Below are 18,654 nucleotides of genomic sequence, written 5' to 3'. Positions count from 1 at the left end.
AGAACCTGCCACACACTCTTTTTATTTTTTTGCGCCCCGACAACAACCTCCGGTCATTTCTCAACACATGATGATCTTTATTCGGCCAGGTGAGCGCTCAGTTGCTGTCCACCTATCCCTCACCAGCAGTGATTTATTTGAACTGGTCCTCAGTTACACCGGCGCCCATAGCAGCGGTGGAGCTGATGCCACCTGTAACCATCTTTTGCAATTCATCGACGTAGGTTGCGCCGCTCCACTTCTGGTGCTTAACAACATCGACCTTCTGCTCCATTTCAGGCTCTTGAACGAGCTCGCCGTAAGCGCGCATACCGACGGTGCTATACGCCTTGGCAAACTGGTCGCTGATCAGGGCTGTTGTGTGCAGGCCTGCAAGCGTGATGAACTGCCAGCAATAGCCAAGCTTGGCCAGACGGCGGATGTAGGTTTCCTGCTCGTCACGAGGCATAGCAGTTTTCCAGTTGAACGATGGGGAGAGGTTATAGGCGAGCCTAGTCATGCCAATGTCAATGCGAAGTCCTTGAGCTTGGTAGGTTGGTAGAGACTTACTTCTTCTCGGGCCAGACGGCGTGGACACCTTCGGCAAACTCCTTAGCCTGAGCAAAGTCGGGCAGCTTAGACTCCATCCAAATAGCATCACAATAAGGAGCGTAAGCAATGGCTCGGTTCACAGCGCAATCGCAACCACCCTTGAGACGGAAGTAACCCTCGCGTGTACGGGGGGCGTCCCAGTCGAAAAAGATATCACGGCCAAGTACCTGGCGAGCGATGGCCCTGGCCTCGAGGTTACTCTTTCCCTTTGCCTTGGCAAGATAGTCTCGCTTGAGACCGGCCTTGTCAGAAGAAGAGCCTGCATCAATGGCAGCGGTCACAGCGTCGTCGAAGCGGCTGAGGTTGGCCTTGGCAAGCCACTCATCTTCAATGCGCTGCAGCTCAACACCACTCTTGCCAGCACCCTCAGCGGCGATCATGAGATCATTGAGGGGCTTAAGAGTAGGGTTTGTAGAGCCGAGGATGAATGCATGGTCACGGGGATCGATGTTGGTGGAAAGTAGAGTTGCGGCCTCGGCGTCGGTGCGTGCAATGGCGAGGAGATCAGAGCCTTTCACATGTCAGTTGTGTTCTTTGAGTTTTGGTCCCACTACCACCACCAGCATGTGATAATTGGGGAAGTCTGGGGAAGTCAAAGCTCACCCATGATGTCAGCCTGCGCACGAATAGCAACAAGGCGGTTGATATGTTCCTGAATGGGGACAAGAACCTTGCCAGCCATGTGGCCGCACTTCTTTGTGCCGGGGGCTTGATCCTCGATGTGAATTCCAGCTGCACCCTTCTCAATAAAGAGCTTGGTAAGCTTCATGACAGCGGTGAGACCACCATGACCAGTATCAGCGTCGGCAACAATGGGACGAAGATAGTCAATGTTCAAAAGGTTCGCGCGTTGCGCCTTTGGAACGCTCAGACGCTCCTGGCGCTGCTTGCGGTCATGGAAGAGTTGGGCCATGAAGAGATGGCCGACCTTGTTGGGCACAGTGGTCTAAGTCTGTGTTAGACAATGCTTATATAAACATGCAACTATGTCTTCCAAACTCACGTAGGGATAATCAGCCAGATCGGGACCAGGTTCATCAGAAGCAGACGCTGTCGATGACGATTGCCAGCCAGAAACATAGACGGTGTCGAGGTACTTGGCCATCTGGGTGACCATTGTAGGTTCTAGGCAGCCGTAGGTGTAGCTGGCATCTCGGGTCTGCGAGGGAAAACGTCAGGATTTCGCTTCACGATGTAACAAGCCTTCAATGGGAGAGACTCACCTCGAAACGGTGCTCAAGGATCTTCCACAACTTCTTCGCCTGGGCATTACTAGCATAATCGACAGGGAGATATCCACGTTTGGAGACAATCTGCTCAGCAGTGAAAGGGCGCTTTGTGTGTCGCCATCTTGAGTCGGACCACCAAGCCTTGACAGCCTCAACCTCCTTCTGGAAGAGCTCGTCTTCGATATCAGGATTGACAGAAGGGTTTGCCATGTTTTGTGATGCCATTGTGATCGATGTGTGAGTGAGAAGAGGTATGAAGCCTTTTGGGGGAGAGTGCTGAACAATGGAAGTGCGTATAAGAGGGCCTCAGGAAGTAGGTAACTTAGTAGGTACTTAGATGGCACAATACTAAGTAGAGTGAATTTGGAAAGACGAGAACAATGATGGATAGATTAAGGAATTGAAAGAAGGGGGAGGAGAAGAAGGGCAGGCCATATAATAAGTATCTCTTGGACCGGGAATTAGAGATACTCTTGAGTCACTCCTGGTCTCCCGTCCCCCGATATTTCAGAGAGAGACCCGTTCCCCATTGTCTCGCTGTCTCTCCGCACCCGGCGCAAGCGTCTCTGGACTTTTTGGTGGAGAAATGGACCAGCACACCGGCGTCGGTCTAGCAACTTGGAGTCAAATCTTTGATGCAATTGGTAGATAGGCGATGATGGTTACGAATGAAGCTAGGGGAGTGAGAGTTACCCCCAGTGAAGGGAAGGGGACCCAGAACTTGGCGGACCCGCTGTTGATGAGGCGTTGGAGAGAAAGAACTGGGCTTCGGTCTTCAAAGGCATGTTATTGCTTGAATGAGGTCTTCAAGATTGTAGGGAAACACTGCATCAGTTCCAATTGACCCACGTCAATCATATTGTCATTACTTGAGAATCTCTCAGTCTCAGTCTCTCTTTCTCTCAATCATCATCAGTCTGGGCCTCCGAAATCGAGACCGTAAACGTCTGCAATTGCATTTCTACTCTAGCTCGGCTTTCCACCGAGCACAAGCCAGGCACGTTTTCACCTCGGCCATAGCCTAATCATTTGGAGGGAATGGATGCTTGTGTCAGATCAGCCTCTCCTATCTGCCGTCACGAGCCGCAATCGAGCCCCAGCAAAGGCGAGAGTACTGGTAGGCAAGGTGGTAAGGTAGGTAGGCAGTGGAGGTCAGAGAGTACGTACCTCCGGACAGTCACCGAACGCCCCAAAGGGTGACCTACAAGTTTACAACAGCCCCAAAGAAGCACCAATTCTGGAGGTGCATTTTGTTCTGTAAACGGAAATTGAAGCTTGTCAAATCAAGACTTGCAGCGTGATCGGGATCGTGATGGGTGACTGGCCATGCATGGGAGTGAGTGCACGCGGCCTTGGTATCATGACGTCTTTGCTATTTTTCCGTTCCGTAACTTACTTATCCTTAATCAATTTGCGTACAGTACTTGTTCGGCTCAAGGGCTCGATATTCAGCATCCGGGATCCCTCACCACAGGGAGGCCGAAAGCCGAAAGCCGTATGGCCTACCTGTACCTGTACCTGTACCTGTCGTCCCTTTTGCAGGCATGCAGTTTATAACTTTAAGTATATAGAAATCATGTATCCGTATCGTCGCTAATAACAATGCTCATCTGGCACCAAGTTTCTCCATTAGGTACACACGGCAACAACTCGTGGCATATGGATGGGCCCCAAATTTAAGACGCGGGACTTGGTCTCTACTGTACCTAACCCTACTTATCCTTGTAAAAGCATCACTCACAGTAAAATCTGGGGAAGTTAGGTACCTGTTAATCCTCACCTTGGCTCACCTGGGATTTTGCTCATTATCCGGCTAAACCTTAATCGCCAAGTTTCAAATGGCCCCATATTGCAGCGTCACTACAATCAAGCCCTTCCTCTCTTGTCCCATCCTGGCATATATTCTGCAAGACGACTAACTACAGGGAAGCAATATGCCTTCAGCACAAGTAAGTACAACAGAAAGCGAAAGAAAAGACGAAGACGAAGAAGAAGAAGAAGAAGTAGGAGAAGAAGTAATTAGGAGCTACACTCTAAGACAAGTAACCTGCATAGTATACTCTTCTAGGCAGTATATCAATCAGTTTCTGACTGTGGAATCTCGGCCTTCCTCCGTCAGCGGATACCCGCCTGGGCCCGGAATGACGGAACTTGGCCGAATCTTAGGCCCGTCTCCAGCTCCGGAGCAGCGGAGCTTTCTGGCATGTGAAGCCCTCATACATTGAAAATCGATCACTGAGCTCGGCAATCAATGTCCTCATGACGGCCCCCTCAAACTCGTATCAATGGATTTCAATATCCACTGCCGCCTCTGTAGCTCAGGAGTCAGAATAATCACCTTAGTTACCTCGGTCATTTTCTTGCCGAGACTCATCATGGAAAACATCACCACTGATACCTCACATGCCCCATCAACCGCTTCGGCAACTACCCGAGGTCAACGGCTTTATCCTTTTTCCGACCTCTTCGTCACTTCTCTTTTGCTATAATGTTGTGCCAGGCCGTCAATAGTTATTTATCATGTTCCTGGTCATTCATCTATCTCATCATAAAATCAAAGGATACGAGAAAAGGTTCAGGCTTTCTCGGCTTTCTAGTCATGTTTTTGTGCCCAACATGTACTGCTCTCTCATCAACAGCTTTCAGGGGCTCCAGAAACCAGCAAAGCGGACAGGTACTGTAACATTCTTCAGGTATCATATGGATATCGATAGCTACAACGTTTTCCTTTTGCCAAGGGCTTCCTAGTCTACAAAAGCATTACCCTGTGGAGCAAGCAGACCAGCCAGCGTCTTCTCCTCATTCTTTTCAATCGCCCTGATCAATGTTTGATACGGCGTCAGGGCTCCAAGTGCCCTGCGCATGTGCGCGTTGATGATTTGAAGTCCGTAAATGTAACTGGCGTTAACCCATGCGAATCTAAGCCAACGTTAGTGAACAGTGTCTGAGATTAGTGAGTGGATGTTCAACGTACCCTTCCTTGTTGACGCCTCGGAAACCAAGGCCCTGGTTGCCGTATTCCGCATCAACTCGGTGAGGATCGACTGGCCGGGTGACATCGTACTTCTCGACCACTACACCATGGAAATCGACAAAAGCCTTGGTTACCATGAAGAGCCACTTGTAGGCAATTCGCTCTGCTTCCTCCGTGAAGCTATAACGAATCAAACCCGTCCAGGCCAGCATTTGCTGTGGAGGCCAGCCGTAGGGGTAATCCCATTGTCTGTTAGGCCGTTCGAGGCCGACCGCTCCACGCGATTCCTCCGTTCCTGATACCAGGCCGCCGTACGCCTCGAACTTGGGAAGAGCTTTGCGAACCATTTCAGCCGCTTGCTTAGGAGTAGCAATGCCTGCCCACAGAGCCCAGAGAGTTGTGCAGGACTCATACGTGCAGCGTTCACGCTTTGCGGTATCATAGTCAAAGAACATGCCCTCCTTCTCATCCCACATCAGCTTGTCCACTGTGAGCTTGCGCCGCTTGGCTCGTCGGTCCCAAGCAGCTGACGACAGAACCTCACCAGGCTGGTAAGGTGTACCAGCGCAAAACTCCTCAGGCATCGTAAGCCTGTCATTGAAAACACTACGAATAGTTCGTGCAATGTCAGTTTCATATTTGAACAAGAGAGAGTTGAGATCAATTGTCGCCAGGTTTGCGCAAACACCCTCAAGGCGGTAGGATGTATCATGGCCCGACTCTCTCACAGCACGGTCGTGCATGAAGTATTCATCGAGCTCAGGCTCCTCAACTTCGCCGTGGTTGTATGCTCGAACGAATTGTTCGAATGTCATTTTGTGCTTCTTGATATAAGGGTCAAGAATATGCACAAAATGAGTGGCCTCCGTCTCAGGAGGCACTCCACGACCTTCGGGCCGGTATCTCGAGAGACCTGTGCTGGGGTCTAGTCGAGGCTCTGACATCCAGACACTATGATACTCCTTGATGGCGGCTAGAATAGATCGTCGGAGGAATTCCTTGGCATCGGGCTCGTGCTTGATCTTTTCATAAACACGAAGGGCCATGTCAGTCAAGAAAGGGGGCTGTGACCGGCAAAGGTAGTAGGATCGAGTAGCGTTCAGTATCTTGCCATAGTGCTCAATGCAGAAGCAGAAATTGATGACCATCGACTTGGCCAGGTCGACGCGATCGTTGATAAGAAGACCTAGAGATGCCATATAACTGTCCCAGCCGTAAAGCTCGTTGAAACGGCCACCTGGGACAACGAAAGGCATGCCCTTGAGGGTCCATCCTGAAGGGTGTTCTGGCTCTGGAACTTCTTGAACATCCACGGCCAGAAGACCAGGTGCGTCATTCATGTCGCGAACCAAATCAGGGGTAATCTTCTCAGGTAGCATCTGAACATCCAGACGCATTTCTGGCCTCTCTTCAGCGACTCTCTTGTAGAACTCGTATTGTCTGGGACATCGATACGGGATATAAATACGAGGGCGAGGATCGGCTGTCCAATCCTTGGGGTCTCGAGCGGCGATATCCACGGTCGATGCATCAATGCGTCGTGTTAAATTCTCCCAGAAATGATCACGAATCATGCGGGACAGACGATCGACTGGGTTCTCGTTGAGACGAGCCTCATCCAGAACAATCTGTTTACGCCCGTACTCTTTTGCCAAGGTCAACTCCTGCAGGAGGTTACTCAACATGTAAGTCCCGCGGACGTCGAAGCGATTGTGGCCAGCCGAGGCGGCGGTACGCAGAGAAATAACTTTGGGACCATTATCTTCGATCGTAATTTGCATGTCTCCATCAGTGTCCTCTTGCAATGAAAGACTTTCCAGGGTTGAATCGACTTGAATCAAGAAGCGGCGGTTCTGTTGCGAATTCTCATCTGTCGAACATAGAGTTAGTAGAAATACTGGGCTACGCGAAATTGATGTTTCTAACCATGGCTGCCGCGTCGAAAAGGCTCTCGGAGATTGACCCTCTCAAAGCGGTGCATCAAACTGTTCTGGTTGCCGAAAAGTCAGTCTACGTCATACTACGAGGATGGGCAGATACTCACCTGGGAGTAGGTGCGAGTTCGGGGTCCCGCGCGGTTCATATGTCGTTCCTCAGTATAGTAGCTTTTGGCGTCGTCGAAGACGCCCAAGTCATCAGAACCGCGAGATTGGTGACCGGAGGGCGCGGCCATGGTGGTTGAGTTACCAACTTATGGTCAGGAGACAAAGCGGGGTTATGATGATAGAGCTAAATTTTAGTAGAATGAGTGAGTACTTGGATGAACTGGTAAAGTTGTGACTATGTCCAATTGCGTCGACTGGCGATAGTGGGATAGAACGAGAATGAGTGAGATGAACCAGGGACGTAATGTACGACAGGCCACGAAGAGGTATAAGAACAATGGAAGGGAAGGTTGTAAAGGATTCGTAGGGATGAGAACGAGTATGACGGCAGAATATGGGGGCCCTTATAAGAGAGAGGAGACGAGAACAAGGTAGAAGTGGAGGGGAGCGAGAGAGATAAGTGGCGGAGACAGAGAGAGGAGAGAGCTTGGGTGGAGGAATGGAGCCTGTAGTCCTGGGGTGACGACAGTGACAACTGACGAAGTGGTTCTCTTAGCTTCCCACTCTGTTTTTTGGCGGGTGAGAAATGGGAGACAGTGGAGATGAACAAGAAGGACAAAACAGCAACAACTATGATCTAAGGTTAACGCCGATCTCGCTCACCGAGCCTCTCTGACCTTGCCCGACGTTGGGATTAACCAAGGAAGGAGAGAAGAAAAGACCAATAAAGAATGATAGAGCGGTGAGAAGGAGCGTGGGGGTAGCACACCTCAAGCAATCGAATGCGAGATCTATGCAGAATTACTCGGTGAGAGATGGATTGGATGCAAATGATTAGGTATGGCTGTCTGTACCTGAAGTGATGTGCCTGGCGGTGCGTACCTGGAGGTGCAGCGGCAGAGCGGTCCCTTGGTTTGCGGCTCGTCTCAGTCTAGAAATGCCTGCCCCTCACACCCGACCCCTCCATTGGATGCTTTTTTATTATCGTGCCCATACTGGTAGATGGTTGTTTACTGTCATGATATCCATTGCACAGCAGGGGTGCTCCACTCAGAAGGACAAGCCCCACGCACGGGCTGCCGTTGACTTACACCAACAGTGATGGGGGTTAGGGGAGTAGGTAATAAGTTAAGGCACCTTATTACCTACCCAAGTTAACTGTTCGATTGACGTCCCTTGAGCACCCTTCACCCTTCTTCCTAATATGGATGCTTTAACGTTTCCATAACACCAGACCCTTGGCTGCACCATTGCCGATATACTGAAAGCCTTTCCCTCTATTATGTGGGGTCGTGCAATGTCAATCAATCATGGGGCATGGGCGAGATGAGATGATGCTGGAGTTGACGTCAAGCTGGACTTCGATATGATCTTGCTATCAACTACCTTGACGGCGAAGGTAAAGAGCCCAGTGGGCTGGAATTGTATCATTTTCTCTTGTGCCCTCCTTGCCTTAAATTTCATATGCTTCCACAGGACTACTACCTATGCTAATATGCCATGATCACCTACCAATGCACAGCATCCATCGGCTGGTCGCCTTTTAAAAATTCACTGTGTTGTTGTATTATGTCACAGCCCATCGTTGTGAGCTTTCAAAAAATGAATACTTGAATGAAATTGAAAACAACTTTTGGCGTTTGACGATAAGGCATGTCAGTTGCCCTACTATCATCCATAACAAATCCTAGTCACACAGCGGTCCAGACGCCAGGTCGAAAAGCCTTGTACGCCGCCATGACAGTTATTTCTTCATCAAGTGAAACTGAGACTCGATTTAAATCAAGGTCTAAAATGCGGAGAGGTCAACCGCTTCCTGTGTTGGCGCTCCTGTGTTTCTGCTCGTCCATCTCTTCAGGGTATTTATCCTATCCCGCTATCGCAACCCAATATTCATCCCTTGACGCCTATCCAATGCATAACTTAAGCCCAGTTCATGATCTCGAGGCAATACCGCAGCAACGATGACTACTCGCGGCTCTCGGCTTGGCTTCGACGTGACATCATTCTCCTTCGCCTCTCTTCTACAACCTCAGGGTCCCAAGTCCCTGCAAATATATCTTCGCATTCATCATCATCATCAGAATCAAATTCAATGTCCTCTTCCTCGCCATCCTTGCCTGGCATGGCAGTCTCTGCAACATCTTCATCAATTGCATCCTCCCAGCTCCGGTACGTAACCACTCGTTCCATCTCAAGGATGAATTTTCCGACTTTGTACTTCTGGCCTTGTTCTTTAGCATCCACATACTTCCAGCCAAGTTTTGTTGAGCATGACCCGCAGTTGATGTCTGCAACGACATGCCATCCTGTCACAAGCTGGCGATTCTCACTTTTACCAACTCGGATGTTGCTCAATGTCTGGGCCGCTGGAGGCGCAGGCGGGGCCACGAGAAACGCACGACCGTACCGGCCGGTGAAGCCTTTGGATATGATCTGAGAAGCAAAAGCAACATCGACAGAGCATGTTGAACAACGAAGCGTATTCGGAGATGTACGAGATAATTGACCTCTGGGCGCTTTTTCAAGAATTCCTTCATTTGGTGGCGAGCTCGCTGGTGTTGTCACTGCTGAAGATGCGGCAGATTCTGCGGAACTCGAGGAGACCGAGTGGCGTCGGGAGAAGGGAAGCTTTATGCTGGGTAGTAAGAAAGTAGGAAAGACTGGCTTGGTAGCCGAGATGCCACTCTCGCGAACCATCTCGGCAATGGTCAAGTTGGCGTCTCTTTTGGAGTTGCTAAGTGTAACGTCTTGGAAGAGATGGAAATGCCCTCCCGACTTTTTGGAACTTTCTATCGAAGGCTAGGGGACTGATAAGGCGTGGAGAGCTGTTCCACTGAAGGCGCCAAGAGCTCCACAAGTGGCGTAAAGTCCTTCCAGATGTGACCTGGGAAGTTTTGGCTCTGTCAGAGATGGCATTCGAGACAGAAACGTTGGAGAGGCGATGGCGAAATGGCGCTGCGGTGTCGTGTCTAAGTTCGCAAACGACGGGTTTTCCAGAGGAGAGTTTCAATGATAATCCAGGAAGGAAAGAAGTTTAATATTACCTAGGGTATAGGCAGTCATTTATTTGGTCACTCTCCCCGACTCAGCCGGGCAGCGATCACCAGACTCACAACCAGTGATGAAAGAGGGGCAAAAACATGGAAGTGTCCGTTGGGCGGCGGTTGCGGCGGGCGGGATAATGCAAAGCCAGAAAGAGGGGCCTCCCAACCAGACCTGGGAGCTTCCATGCTAGCATCCGTGCCAAGCGCCAAGCAAGCGATCTCCCTACCTCAGGTAGTTAAGGTAACCAAGTATGGTACGTATCTTATTGTTCACTGCCCAGCCTCCGGGTCAGTTTGGTTATCACGGGATCAACATGCAGATGATGACAGCTATACGCCGGTTGATCGATTCCACAACGCACGGACAGTCGTCGGAACAGACTGGCTCTCAGAAAACTGCAGCGCAATATTTTGTGTCACTGTCAATAGTATACATTGTAAAGGGAATCCATAGTTTCGATTCTCATATGATGTAACGTTAGATATCTTCCATTAGTATAGATAGTTCAAGACTGAGGCTCCTCAGCAACATAGTGTAGATAAGCACCAAGCAGCTTGATACCCTCAATGTAGTTGCGCTTGTCGAGCTTCTCGTTGATAGAGTGAGCGCCGTCTGTCGAGCTACCCATGGGGAGCAAAAGAACATTCTTGCCTGTGGCCTCCTCAAATGTCAGGGTAACAGGGATGCTGATCATTACGTTAGTGGTGAAATACCAGACATTTGGGTCAGAGTAACTTGCCTTCCACCTTCGCGAGTATAATCGGGCTCGACACCCCACACACGTTCGACAGCTTTGGCTGCAGCCGAGAAGTTCCAGTGTTTTGGTGATGCAACCCACCACTTGCCAGTATGCTGAGCATACACCTTGAGGGTGTTCTTGCTGCCAAGCTTGGCAAACTGCTCGTCAACGTACTTGTACACAGCCTCGTTGGTCTTGTCAATGTCCATGTCGGGAACAGTTCGGATAGAGAACTTTCCGATAACCTTGGCAGGAATAACAGTCTTAGCTCCAGGAGCAGAGAAAGCACCCTCAACGCCATGAATAGATAGAGATGGGTATCTCCAGCGACCCATCAGAGTACGCTTCTTATCGTCGAAAATGGTGGTCTTGCTACCCAGGGACTCATGAATGTTGTCCATAGTGAATGAAATTCCATCATAGAGACCCTCCTCATCCGCCGTGACAGGTGCAACCTGCTCCTTAATACCGGGAATCTGGATCTCGCCGCCAGTATTGACCAGAGATCCTAGGACTCTAACGAGGTCAGTCATGGGCTCCTGGGCGGTACCGCCGAAGACACCACTATGAAGATCGGCGCCAGGGCCGGAGATCTCAACTGAGTAGTAGTTACAACCACGGAGACCGTAAGTTAAGCATGGCTTCTCGGTACCGAGCCAGTAGTTGTCGGAAATGCAGACAGCCTCGGCATCAGCAAAGTACTTCTTAGCCTCTTCCTTGATTAGGTCATCGAGGCCTTCCGAACCGTATTCCTCCATACCCTCGAAGCACATCAGCAGGTTGACAGGGAATTCAACGCCAGCTTTTTGGTGAGCCTCGATAGCATTCAACCAGCCTAAAACTGGACCCTTGTCGTCTGTAGATCCACGGCCAAACATACGACCCTTTTCGTCCACGGTAAGGTCAAATGGCTCAGTAGCCCATCCATCGCTCTTTTCCGCAGGCTGGACGTCGTAATGCCCATAGACAAGGATAGTACGCTTATTCTTGTCGCTTCCGTATCGTGCAAGGACAACGGGAGGTAGGTCGAGGTACTCCTTATGAGGCTGCTTCCCAAGGGGCCGAAGCTCTACAGAGGCTCCAAGAGCCTTCAACTCTTCGCCGAGCCACTCTCCCATGCGAACAACATCAGGGCGACGGGCATCCTCGGCTGAGATAGACGGAATGGCGACAGCCTTACGCAGGCGCTCGATGAAGTGGTCAGCCGAGCTATCGACTTGCTTGAAGAAACCGTCGAGCTGGGGGGCCATCTTCTTTGCTTGGTGTGAACGAATAGAGTCTGTGAGATAGGTACGAGAAGAAAGGCAGAGTTTCTGAGGAAAAGTTTGCGGGACGGATACTCGTAATGAGACAAAGGGCCTTTTGGGTGGTGCTGTTACCAGTCGAGTACAGCAAACAGCTGCCCTATCGAGGCGTACGGTGCGGGGCATTACACGGACAGACTTGCCAGGACCTGCTCGATCGAGCGGGCAATGATGGCGGGGCACTTTTGACAGGCACTCCAGTGCAATCGGAACCTCCAACCAGTGGAGAGAATGGCTAGTTACGGCAACCAATGGTAAAACAGGTGCGAAATGATTAGTCAGTTAGAAAGAGAATTCGTTGGGCGAACTTGTGCTTGGTGGCTACATACTGACCTATAGTGGAGATCTCGGATTAACCTAAATACGCTCCTCACAAGGACTTCATGTCATGATTAGTCAGATGTCCAAGGGGTAGTTGGCCGCTTACCATTCTCATGACCTGTTGCCGAAGAGTCTTCCTCTCCCCACTCTCCTTGTCACTCATCCATCCATCGTCGACGTTCTTCCTCACCATCGGTACAGCGACATAGGACATCAAACACAGTCTTTTGATCGCGGCCTATCGACTTTCTTCTATTTCGGTGGTTTTACAGTTGGCTTTTTTTTGTCTTCGCGCAACCTACGATACGCAACCCATCGGCACGATCCGCTTGTTCTCACGCGACCGCCGACTATCCGCTCCCCCTTCGCTCAAGATCCTCGCGTATAACGTATTACTGGTCTGCTCTATAAGGGCGTGATCTTGGGACGCCTGGCTAACATTAAGGTCGCTGGTTCATTGGTTTTGACAAACGTGGTGACTGGAAAGTGAGGTGGAGTTTCAGGGTTGTCTCTCTTCTGGCTTGTTTAGGCCAGTTTGTACTCCTTATTCATTGCACCCATTTCGTTTTTTGTTTTTTTTTGACCCGATTGCCACTATTGTTCCCTCAAAGTACAATCAAAATTGATTATTTCCATTCACCTTGAGTTGAAAGAGCACGGCAGTGCAAGAAAGAAAACCAACAGAGAAGAAAACAAAGACTTTCATTGTTTACAAACGCAAGAACAATCAAACAATCAATACTTACATAGTGCTTTGTGCGACCGGCCCCGACCTGACTTTGGGTTTTTTTTTTTCGACTTGCGATATTGAATCTCAACAAACTTTTGTTATCACTTGTACTGTGCTCCATCTGTTCCTGTAGGAAACACCCAGCACGTATCAGCCAAAATGACGTCCTCCGTCTTTTTCAAATTCAAATCTCAAAAGGAGCCTACTCGAGTCGAGTTTGATGGCACCGGTATCTCAGTGTTTGAGCTGAAGCGTGAGATTATCACAAAGAGTGGTCTAGGAGATGGTACCGATTTTGACCTGCATATTTATACCGATGATAACAGCGAAGGTGAGTTGATTGAATCGACATCAGGCAATAACATTGCTAACGACCTAGTAGAATACGACGATGATACAACTATCATTCCAAGGTCAACGACTGTCATTGCCCGACGCCAACCTGCTCTCAAGCCAGGTGCAGGACGCGCAGCTCGTTATGTGTCTGGAAAGATGCCCGTAACAGCCAAAAACGCTGGTCGCAAGGAGCAAGCGGTGAAGGCCTCCTCATCCAAGCCCAGCTCTGATGCCATCAGTCAGATGAACAATGCTATGACTGAAGAGGAGAAGATGGCTGCCATGTTTGCAGCACAAACCGAACAGTGGTCTGCTCAACAAGAGGAAATGTCTCAGTATGTTCCAGAAGCCCATACAATGTTACACGGAAACTAACAATTCGCCAGCCAAACACCTGTGTTCAAAGCTGGTGCGAAGAGACCAGCAAACGTCCCTGACCATGACCCCCCGAACGGGTACATCTGTTACCGGTGCGGTAACAAAGGTCATTGGATTCAACTGTGCCCTACTAATGACGACCCCGAATTTGACAACCGCCCACGTGTCAAACGAACCACGGGTATCCCACGTTCATTCCTGCAAAAGGTAGACAAGTCTGTTGTCCTCGCGCAGACTGAGGGTGATGAGTCCAAGCGTCCGTCAGGTATCATGGTCAATGCCGAGGGGGATTTTGTTATTGCTGAGCCCGATAAGGCTTCGTGGGAGCAGTTCCAGGCCAAGGCCAAGTCTTCATCTACAGCCAACGCACCACTAGCTGAGAACAAGGAGATTCAGGAACAGGGCTTGGAGTGTTCGATTGACAAGAAGATGTTCATAGAGCCAATGAAGACTCCATGCTGTCAGAAGACCTTTTGTAATGATTGCATAACTAATGCTCTCATCGAAAGCGACTTCGTCTGCCCTGCTTGCCAGTCAGAAGGCGTATTGATTGATGACCTTCAGCCAGATGATGAAGCTTCCAAGAAGATTCAAGAGTATTTGAAGGACAAGGAAACGGCCAAGACTCCCCCGCCCCCGTCGCCCAAGACTTTGACGGATGCCAAGTCGGATGGCGAGAAGCAAGAGAAGTCAACAGAAGAGACTAGCGACAATATGGAGCAAAAGCCCGAGAATGAATCAAGTGACAAGACCAAGGACTCGCCTGTCAATGAAAAGTCAAAGTCGCCGGCGTCTCAAACTGCAACTGTCAACTCACCTCTCCCGGGTCCTAAGAACATTGTATCCACATCTCAAGATACAAACAAACAACTAGATAATCTCAAACCGACAGATACCAACTCCAAGAAACGGCCCGCAGATGAAATTATCGACAACCCAAGGATTCCCAGGGGTCCTAAGGCCATGCAGAACCAGCAGAACCAGCAGAACATGGTGAATGGCATGGGCATGAATGGCATGGGTATGAACATGGGCATGAATAATATGATGTTCAACGGAATGCCCATGATGCCCAACATGATGGGTATGCCAAATATGGGAAATATGAATATGGGCATGCCAAATATGAATATGATGGGAATGCCCAACATGATGGGAATGCCCGGTTTCCCTGGCATGAATGGCGGATTCGGCGGCATGCCTGGTTGGGACATGGGCATGAATGGAATGAATGGCATGAACGGTATGAACGGCATGGGTAACATGAATGGAGGAATGAACGGCTTTCAGAACGGCAACTTTGGACAGGGTGCTGGCGCGGACGAAGACGCCTACTTTCGTAAGCCAGTTAACCCTCATCGCCACCAGAACAAACAGCGAAGAGTGCGACCAAGCGACTACCGAGAGCTCTGAACATCGATTCGACTATCATTCCTTCTTCTAGCGGTTGCTTCTCCTTTTTGTTCTTGTCGTGTTTTGGATTGGGACTCTAGGCTCATCACGATGTGCTTGGTTTGTTAGCATACTTACTGTCAGGCTGAACTGACCGGCGTTGGGGTATGGCCTTGGAGGATTGTTTATGACAGGTTTCCATGTCTACTACGGACGGCCAAGGTTTCGGGAAACGGTGCATTACTTAACAAGATCTTGAATCAAATCAAGGTCAAGCAATGAATAAACAAACAAATGAACGAAAACTAAGACTCGTCGGGTATTTTTCTTCTTATGATTGAGAGTGTTTGCCTCTCAATTCTAGAGTGTATTATCGTAAGATATCAATCAATTATTTCACAACTCCGCGCCACCCGTGCTCTTTTATATGTGACACTATCTAATGTCTGTTCTCTCGTATTCCCCATCACTTTCCATACCTATCCCTTGATACCACCAGCCTTACTCAGGAGGAACATAGGGCGTAACAAGCATTTCGCTAAACTTCTCAAGCTTCTCCTTTCCTCGTACCTCCTCAACAAGGAGAGGCATCTTGACGACATTGAAGTCCTCAGCATATAGTTCTTCATACTGGTCAAGATACTTGCGCTGCATCTTGCGACGGGCGTTGCACTGATCGCAATCGCTAGCCTTCTTTGGGAAGAGCAGCTGGTTGACAACGATGGAGTGGGTATCGATACCATAACCAGCAAGTTCCTGAATCATACGCTCCGTCTCGTAGAGACTCAGAAACTCTGCAATGCACACACAGACAAACGTGGTGAGTTCGGCGTCCTGGAACTGAGTATTAACCTCGCCGATGGTCTCTCGCAAGGATTCAAGTTTCTGAATCATATCATTGAGGTTCTGTCCATTGGGTAGCTGGCCTCCGGAGCCAAGGAAGCCATTGAGGAGAGGACCATACTGTGACGATAGCTGAGAAACCTTTGCGAGAGCCTTCTCGAGAACGGTGGGAAACTGGAGGAAGCGCAGGGTGTGGCCTGTTGGGGCTGTGTCGAAGACGATGGTCTCGTATGAGAGGGACTTGACTTGCTTCAGGACTTCGGCAAAGGACATAGCCTCGTCGATACCAGGGATCTAATGATGTTAGCTCGGCCCCGGGAGAAACGTTCCGCCTCAACCTACTGCGAATGCCAGATCCTGCATCATGCCTCCCAGAGGACCACCAGCCGCAGCGTTGACATCATCGGCCTCGCCCTGACCTGCTAACATATCCTGAATGCTACCATTCGGGTCGATCTCCATGGCACTCAGGTTGTCAAACCCATTGACGAGGCGGGCCTCTTTGCCAAATTTCTGAGAGAAAGCATCTGAAAGGTTGTGGGCGGGATCGGTCGAGATGAGAAGAACAGAGCGTCGGACCTTGGCAAGCTGAATCGCGAGAGAGCAAGAAGTCGTGGTCTTGCCGACACCACCCTTGCCACCGACAAAGATCCAACGAAGGCTTCGCTGGTCCAGGAGAGACTGCAGAGAGGGCTCAAGGGCATCCTCGGCGGAGATAACTGCGGTGGACATTTTGGGCGAACTATGCGATGAGGCGGTAGAGTACAATTTTTGAGTTGGTGTTGAGAAGTCAAGCGGTAAGGAACCGTTTGCCTGCCTTAACTGTTGGTGGTAGGCTAGAGTAGAGAGATAAATTGTACAGGGCAGAATCAGGATTTGTGTCCTGTATGTTCTAGAAGGTCTTGGATGGCGGAGTTGGCAATGGTTGCGATTGACCGTTGAATTGGAGGGGTAGTAGCAGACATAATCACGAGTCAGTAATATCGTTTCAGTGGTTTAGTCATGACTCCTTTATTCTGTCAGCACCTGATGCGCCTCAGCGGTGTGCAGGGTAGGCGAGGGCAAGGTAGCAACTGTAGGGCAGACCTAAAGTTGACTTGAATGAGCCGTCAGGATATGATACTGTATTTGTTGTGTAGCATCTGGCTGGGACCATATTGCTGCTAACAATAGCTGAAGCTCTATTACACGCGACTTGACTGATTGCCTACCGTTGTTCCCTTCTCCTTCTCCGGGGCCGGCTCCGTCCATGCGATAGGACTTCAAGTACCGGCGAACGGCGTAAAGCGTGCGGAACCACGCGGAGGGGCTCGTTCTTGAGTCTAATCCTTCTGTAATACAGTAATATCATTACTATCAGTCATACATCTCCTATGAATTGCTTATCTGCAGAGCCATGCCGTAAACATTGTCTTGATTATATACCTACCCAGGCGTCAGCGGCAGTAATCAGATAGCCATTCAGCTGAAGTTGCTGATTCTCTGCACCAAAAGTAGGTACTTTATAGGTAGGCTGTGCAGCCGCAAACAACCCAACTCTCTGCCTCACTCACGTCACCCTTTTACTTCTTCCCCTCCCTTGGGCACCTTCTCAGTTCTGGCCTCAATCTCCCTTCCCTTATAAACACGCAATCCTATAAGCTCCAGAGGTATCCTGCCTGCCTACCTACCTAGGTTACCTCTTTCCAAAGCTCTTGCTGTCTGTCAGCTTGCACCTACGCCACCTTGACGTCAACCTCACGGAATATTTGATCATACCTCATCACCTACACCACAGTCAATCACTTTGTACCCCAAACTCAACCATCACGATGGCTTCTCACACCAAAGACCCTATCTCGTGCCACGTCCTTGATACGCAGGCTGGCCGCCCTGCTCGTGGCATCCGTGTCCGTCTCGAAGGCCCCATCCCGCCGTCGACCAACCCCCACTCTGCTGCCCAACCTCGACCCAACACCTTCGAATCCATGACCGACGACGATGGCCGTGTTACAGCCTGGCTACCGTATCTTTCTGAGGATGCTGCTGGAGAGCCTCCTCTTCAGACTCTCGTTGAGGTGCTTGAGGACCGCAAGGGGCAGGGTTCGTCGCGGTGGACGCTGCGTTTTGATACCGGAGCTTACTTTGGCGAAGAAAATACCTTCTTCCCTGAAGTGACGGTAACATTCCGTGTCGAAGAGGGACAGACGTATCATGTTCCCCTGCTGCTGAGTCCCTATAGTTATACTTCCTACCGTGGAAGCTAAATGGGTGGCAGCAGGCTCCGTAGCATACGGAGCGAAATGACCGGAATCAGGGGCTGAATTGCATGATAAGGAATCGATGCCAAGGCGATTTTTAGAACCCCATTTATGAACCACTACTGGTATGATATGACGATAGCACAGAGACGATGGCAATGTTACGATCATAGCGATAAAGCTACTTATTAATTCTTAAAGAGTGTCCGTGTTGGCTACTTCCTTCCAAGCCAAGCCAACTGGCTATATGAGTGACATTGCTGTCTCTGCCCTACCAGAGGGACTTTAATATCCAAGTATTTGCACTGTTTGCCAGGCGATACTTCTCCTCGCCGATCAAGAAACCGTGATCCAGGTAAACGCCACGCTGTCCAACAAAGAAAAGTAAAGAAAGTGAATTCTTTTCGCAAGAAAAGCATCTGGGTGATGCGTTCGTCAAAGGTCATCAGGTTCGGCCGTATACGTCGTTGTAGAGATCATGATT

At 49.9% G+C, this 18,654-nt stretch overlaps 7 protein-coding genes across 7 annotated transcripts; 2 read left to right on the top strand and 5 right to left on the bottom strand.

The window, feature by feature from the left end:
• Nucleotides 1-133: 133 nt before the first annotated feature.
• On the bottom strand, nucleotides 134-2,045 carry FPRO_08144 (putative isocitrate lyase (acu-3); the record flags this gene model as incomplete). Its single annotated transcript, XM_031233723.1, has 5 exons — nucleotides 134-491; nucleotides 550-1,102; nucleotides 1,195-1,537; nucleotides 1,595-1,750; nucleotides 1,815-2,045. The coding sequence occupies 5 exons, from the start codon at nucleotides 2,043-2,045 to the stop codon at nucleotides 134-136; spliced, it is 1,641 nt and encodes a 546-aa protein (XP_031083531.1).
• A 2,519-nt stretch (nucleotides 2,046-4,564) lies between these two features.
• On the bottom strand, nucleotides 4,565-6,967 carry FPRO_08145 (putative neutral trehalase (alpha,alpha-trehalose glucohydrolase); the record flags this gene model as incomplete). The annotated part of the gene is made up of 4 exons (XM_031233722.1): nucleotides 4,565-4,739; nucleotides 4,795-6,664; nucleotides 6,721-6,784; nucleotides 6,839-6,967. The coding sequence occupies 4 exons, from the start codon at nucleotides 6,965-6,967 to the stop codon at nucleotides 4,565-4,567; spliced, it is 2,238 nt and encodes a 745-aa protein (XP_031083530.1).
• Nucleotides 6,968-8,807: 1,840 nt separating this feature from the next.
• On the bottom strand, nucleotides 8,808-9,539 carry FPRO_08146 (uncharacterized protein; the record flags this gene model as incomplete). Its single annotated transcript, XM_031233721.1, has 1 exon — nucleotides 8,808-9,539. The coding sequence occupies one exon, from the start codon at nucleotides 9,537-9,539 to the stop codon at nucleotides 8,808-8,810; it is 732 nt and encodes a 243-aa protein (XP_031083529.1).
• Nucleotides 9,540-10,392: 853 nt separating this feature from the next.
• On the bottom strand, nucleotides 10,393-11,876 carry FPRO_08147 (putative cytosolic nonspecific dipeptidase; the record flags this gene model as incomplete). The annotated part of the gene is made up of 2 exons (XM_031233720.1): nucleotides 10,393-10,573; nucleotides 10,606-11,876. The coding sequence occupies 2 exons, from the start codon at nucleotides 11,874-11,876 to the stop codon at nucleotides 10,393-10,395; spliced, it is 1,452 nt and encodes a 483-aa protein (XP_031083528.1).
• Nucleotides 11,877-13,140: 1,264 nt separating this feature from the next.
• Nucleotides 13,141-15,108, top strand: FPRO_08148 (related to MPE1 Role in mRNA 3` end formation; the record flags this gene model as incomplete). Its single annotated transcript, XM_031233719.1, has 3 exons — nucleotides 13,141-13,312; nucleotides 13,364-13,652; nucleotides 13,704-15,108. The coding sequence occupies 3 exons, from the start codon at nucleotides 13,141-13,143 to the stop codon at nucleotides 15,106-15,108; spliced, it is 1,866 nt and encodes a 621-aa protein (XP_031083527.1).
• Nucleotides 15,109-15,588: 480 nt separating this feature from the next.
• FPRO_08149 (putative arsenite translocating ATPase (ASNA1)) lies at nucleotides 15,589-16,662 on the bottom strand (the record flags this gene model as incomplete). The annotated part of the gene is made up of 2 exons (XM_031233718.1): nucleotides 15,589-16,224; nucleotides 16,273-16,662. 2 exons carry the CDS (start codon nucleotides 16,660-16,662, stop codon nucleotides 15,589-15,591), a joined length of 1,026 nt encoding a protein of 341 aa, XP_031083526.1.
• Nucleotides 16,663-17,741: 1,079 nt separating this feature from the next.
• FPRO_08150 (uncharacterized protein) lies at nucleotides 17,742-18,176 on the top strand (the record flags this gene model as incomplete). The annotated part of the gene is made up of 1 exon (XM_031233716.1): nucleotides 17,742-18,176. The coding sequence occupies one exon, from the start codon at nucleotides 17,742-17,744 to the stop codon at nucleotides 18,174-18,176; it is 435 nt and encodes a 144-aa protein (XP_031083525.1).
• Between the last annotated feature and the right edge of the window lie 478 nt (nucleotides 18,177-18,654).

Source organism: Fusarium proliferatum (genome assembly GCF_900067095.1).
Source record: "Fusarium proliferatum ET1 genome assembly, contig: FPRO_scaffold007, whole genome shotgun sequence".
In the NCBI taxonomy this organism is placed as follows: domain Eukaryota; kingdom Fungi; phylum Ascomycota; class Sordariomycetes; order Hypocreales; family Nectriaceae; genus Fusarium; species Fusarium proliferatum.
Note: the sequence above shows the minus strand (reverse complement) of the source record. Positions and strands in the feature narration are given on the sequence as shown.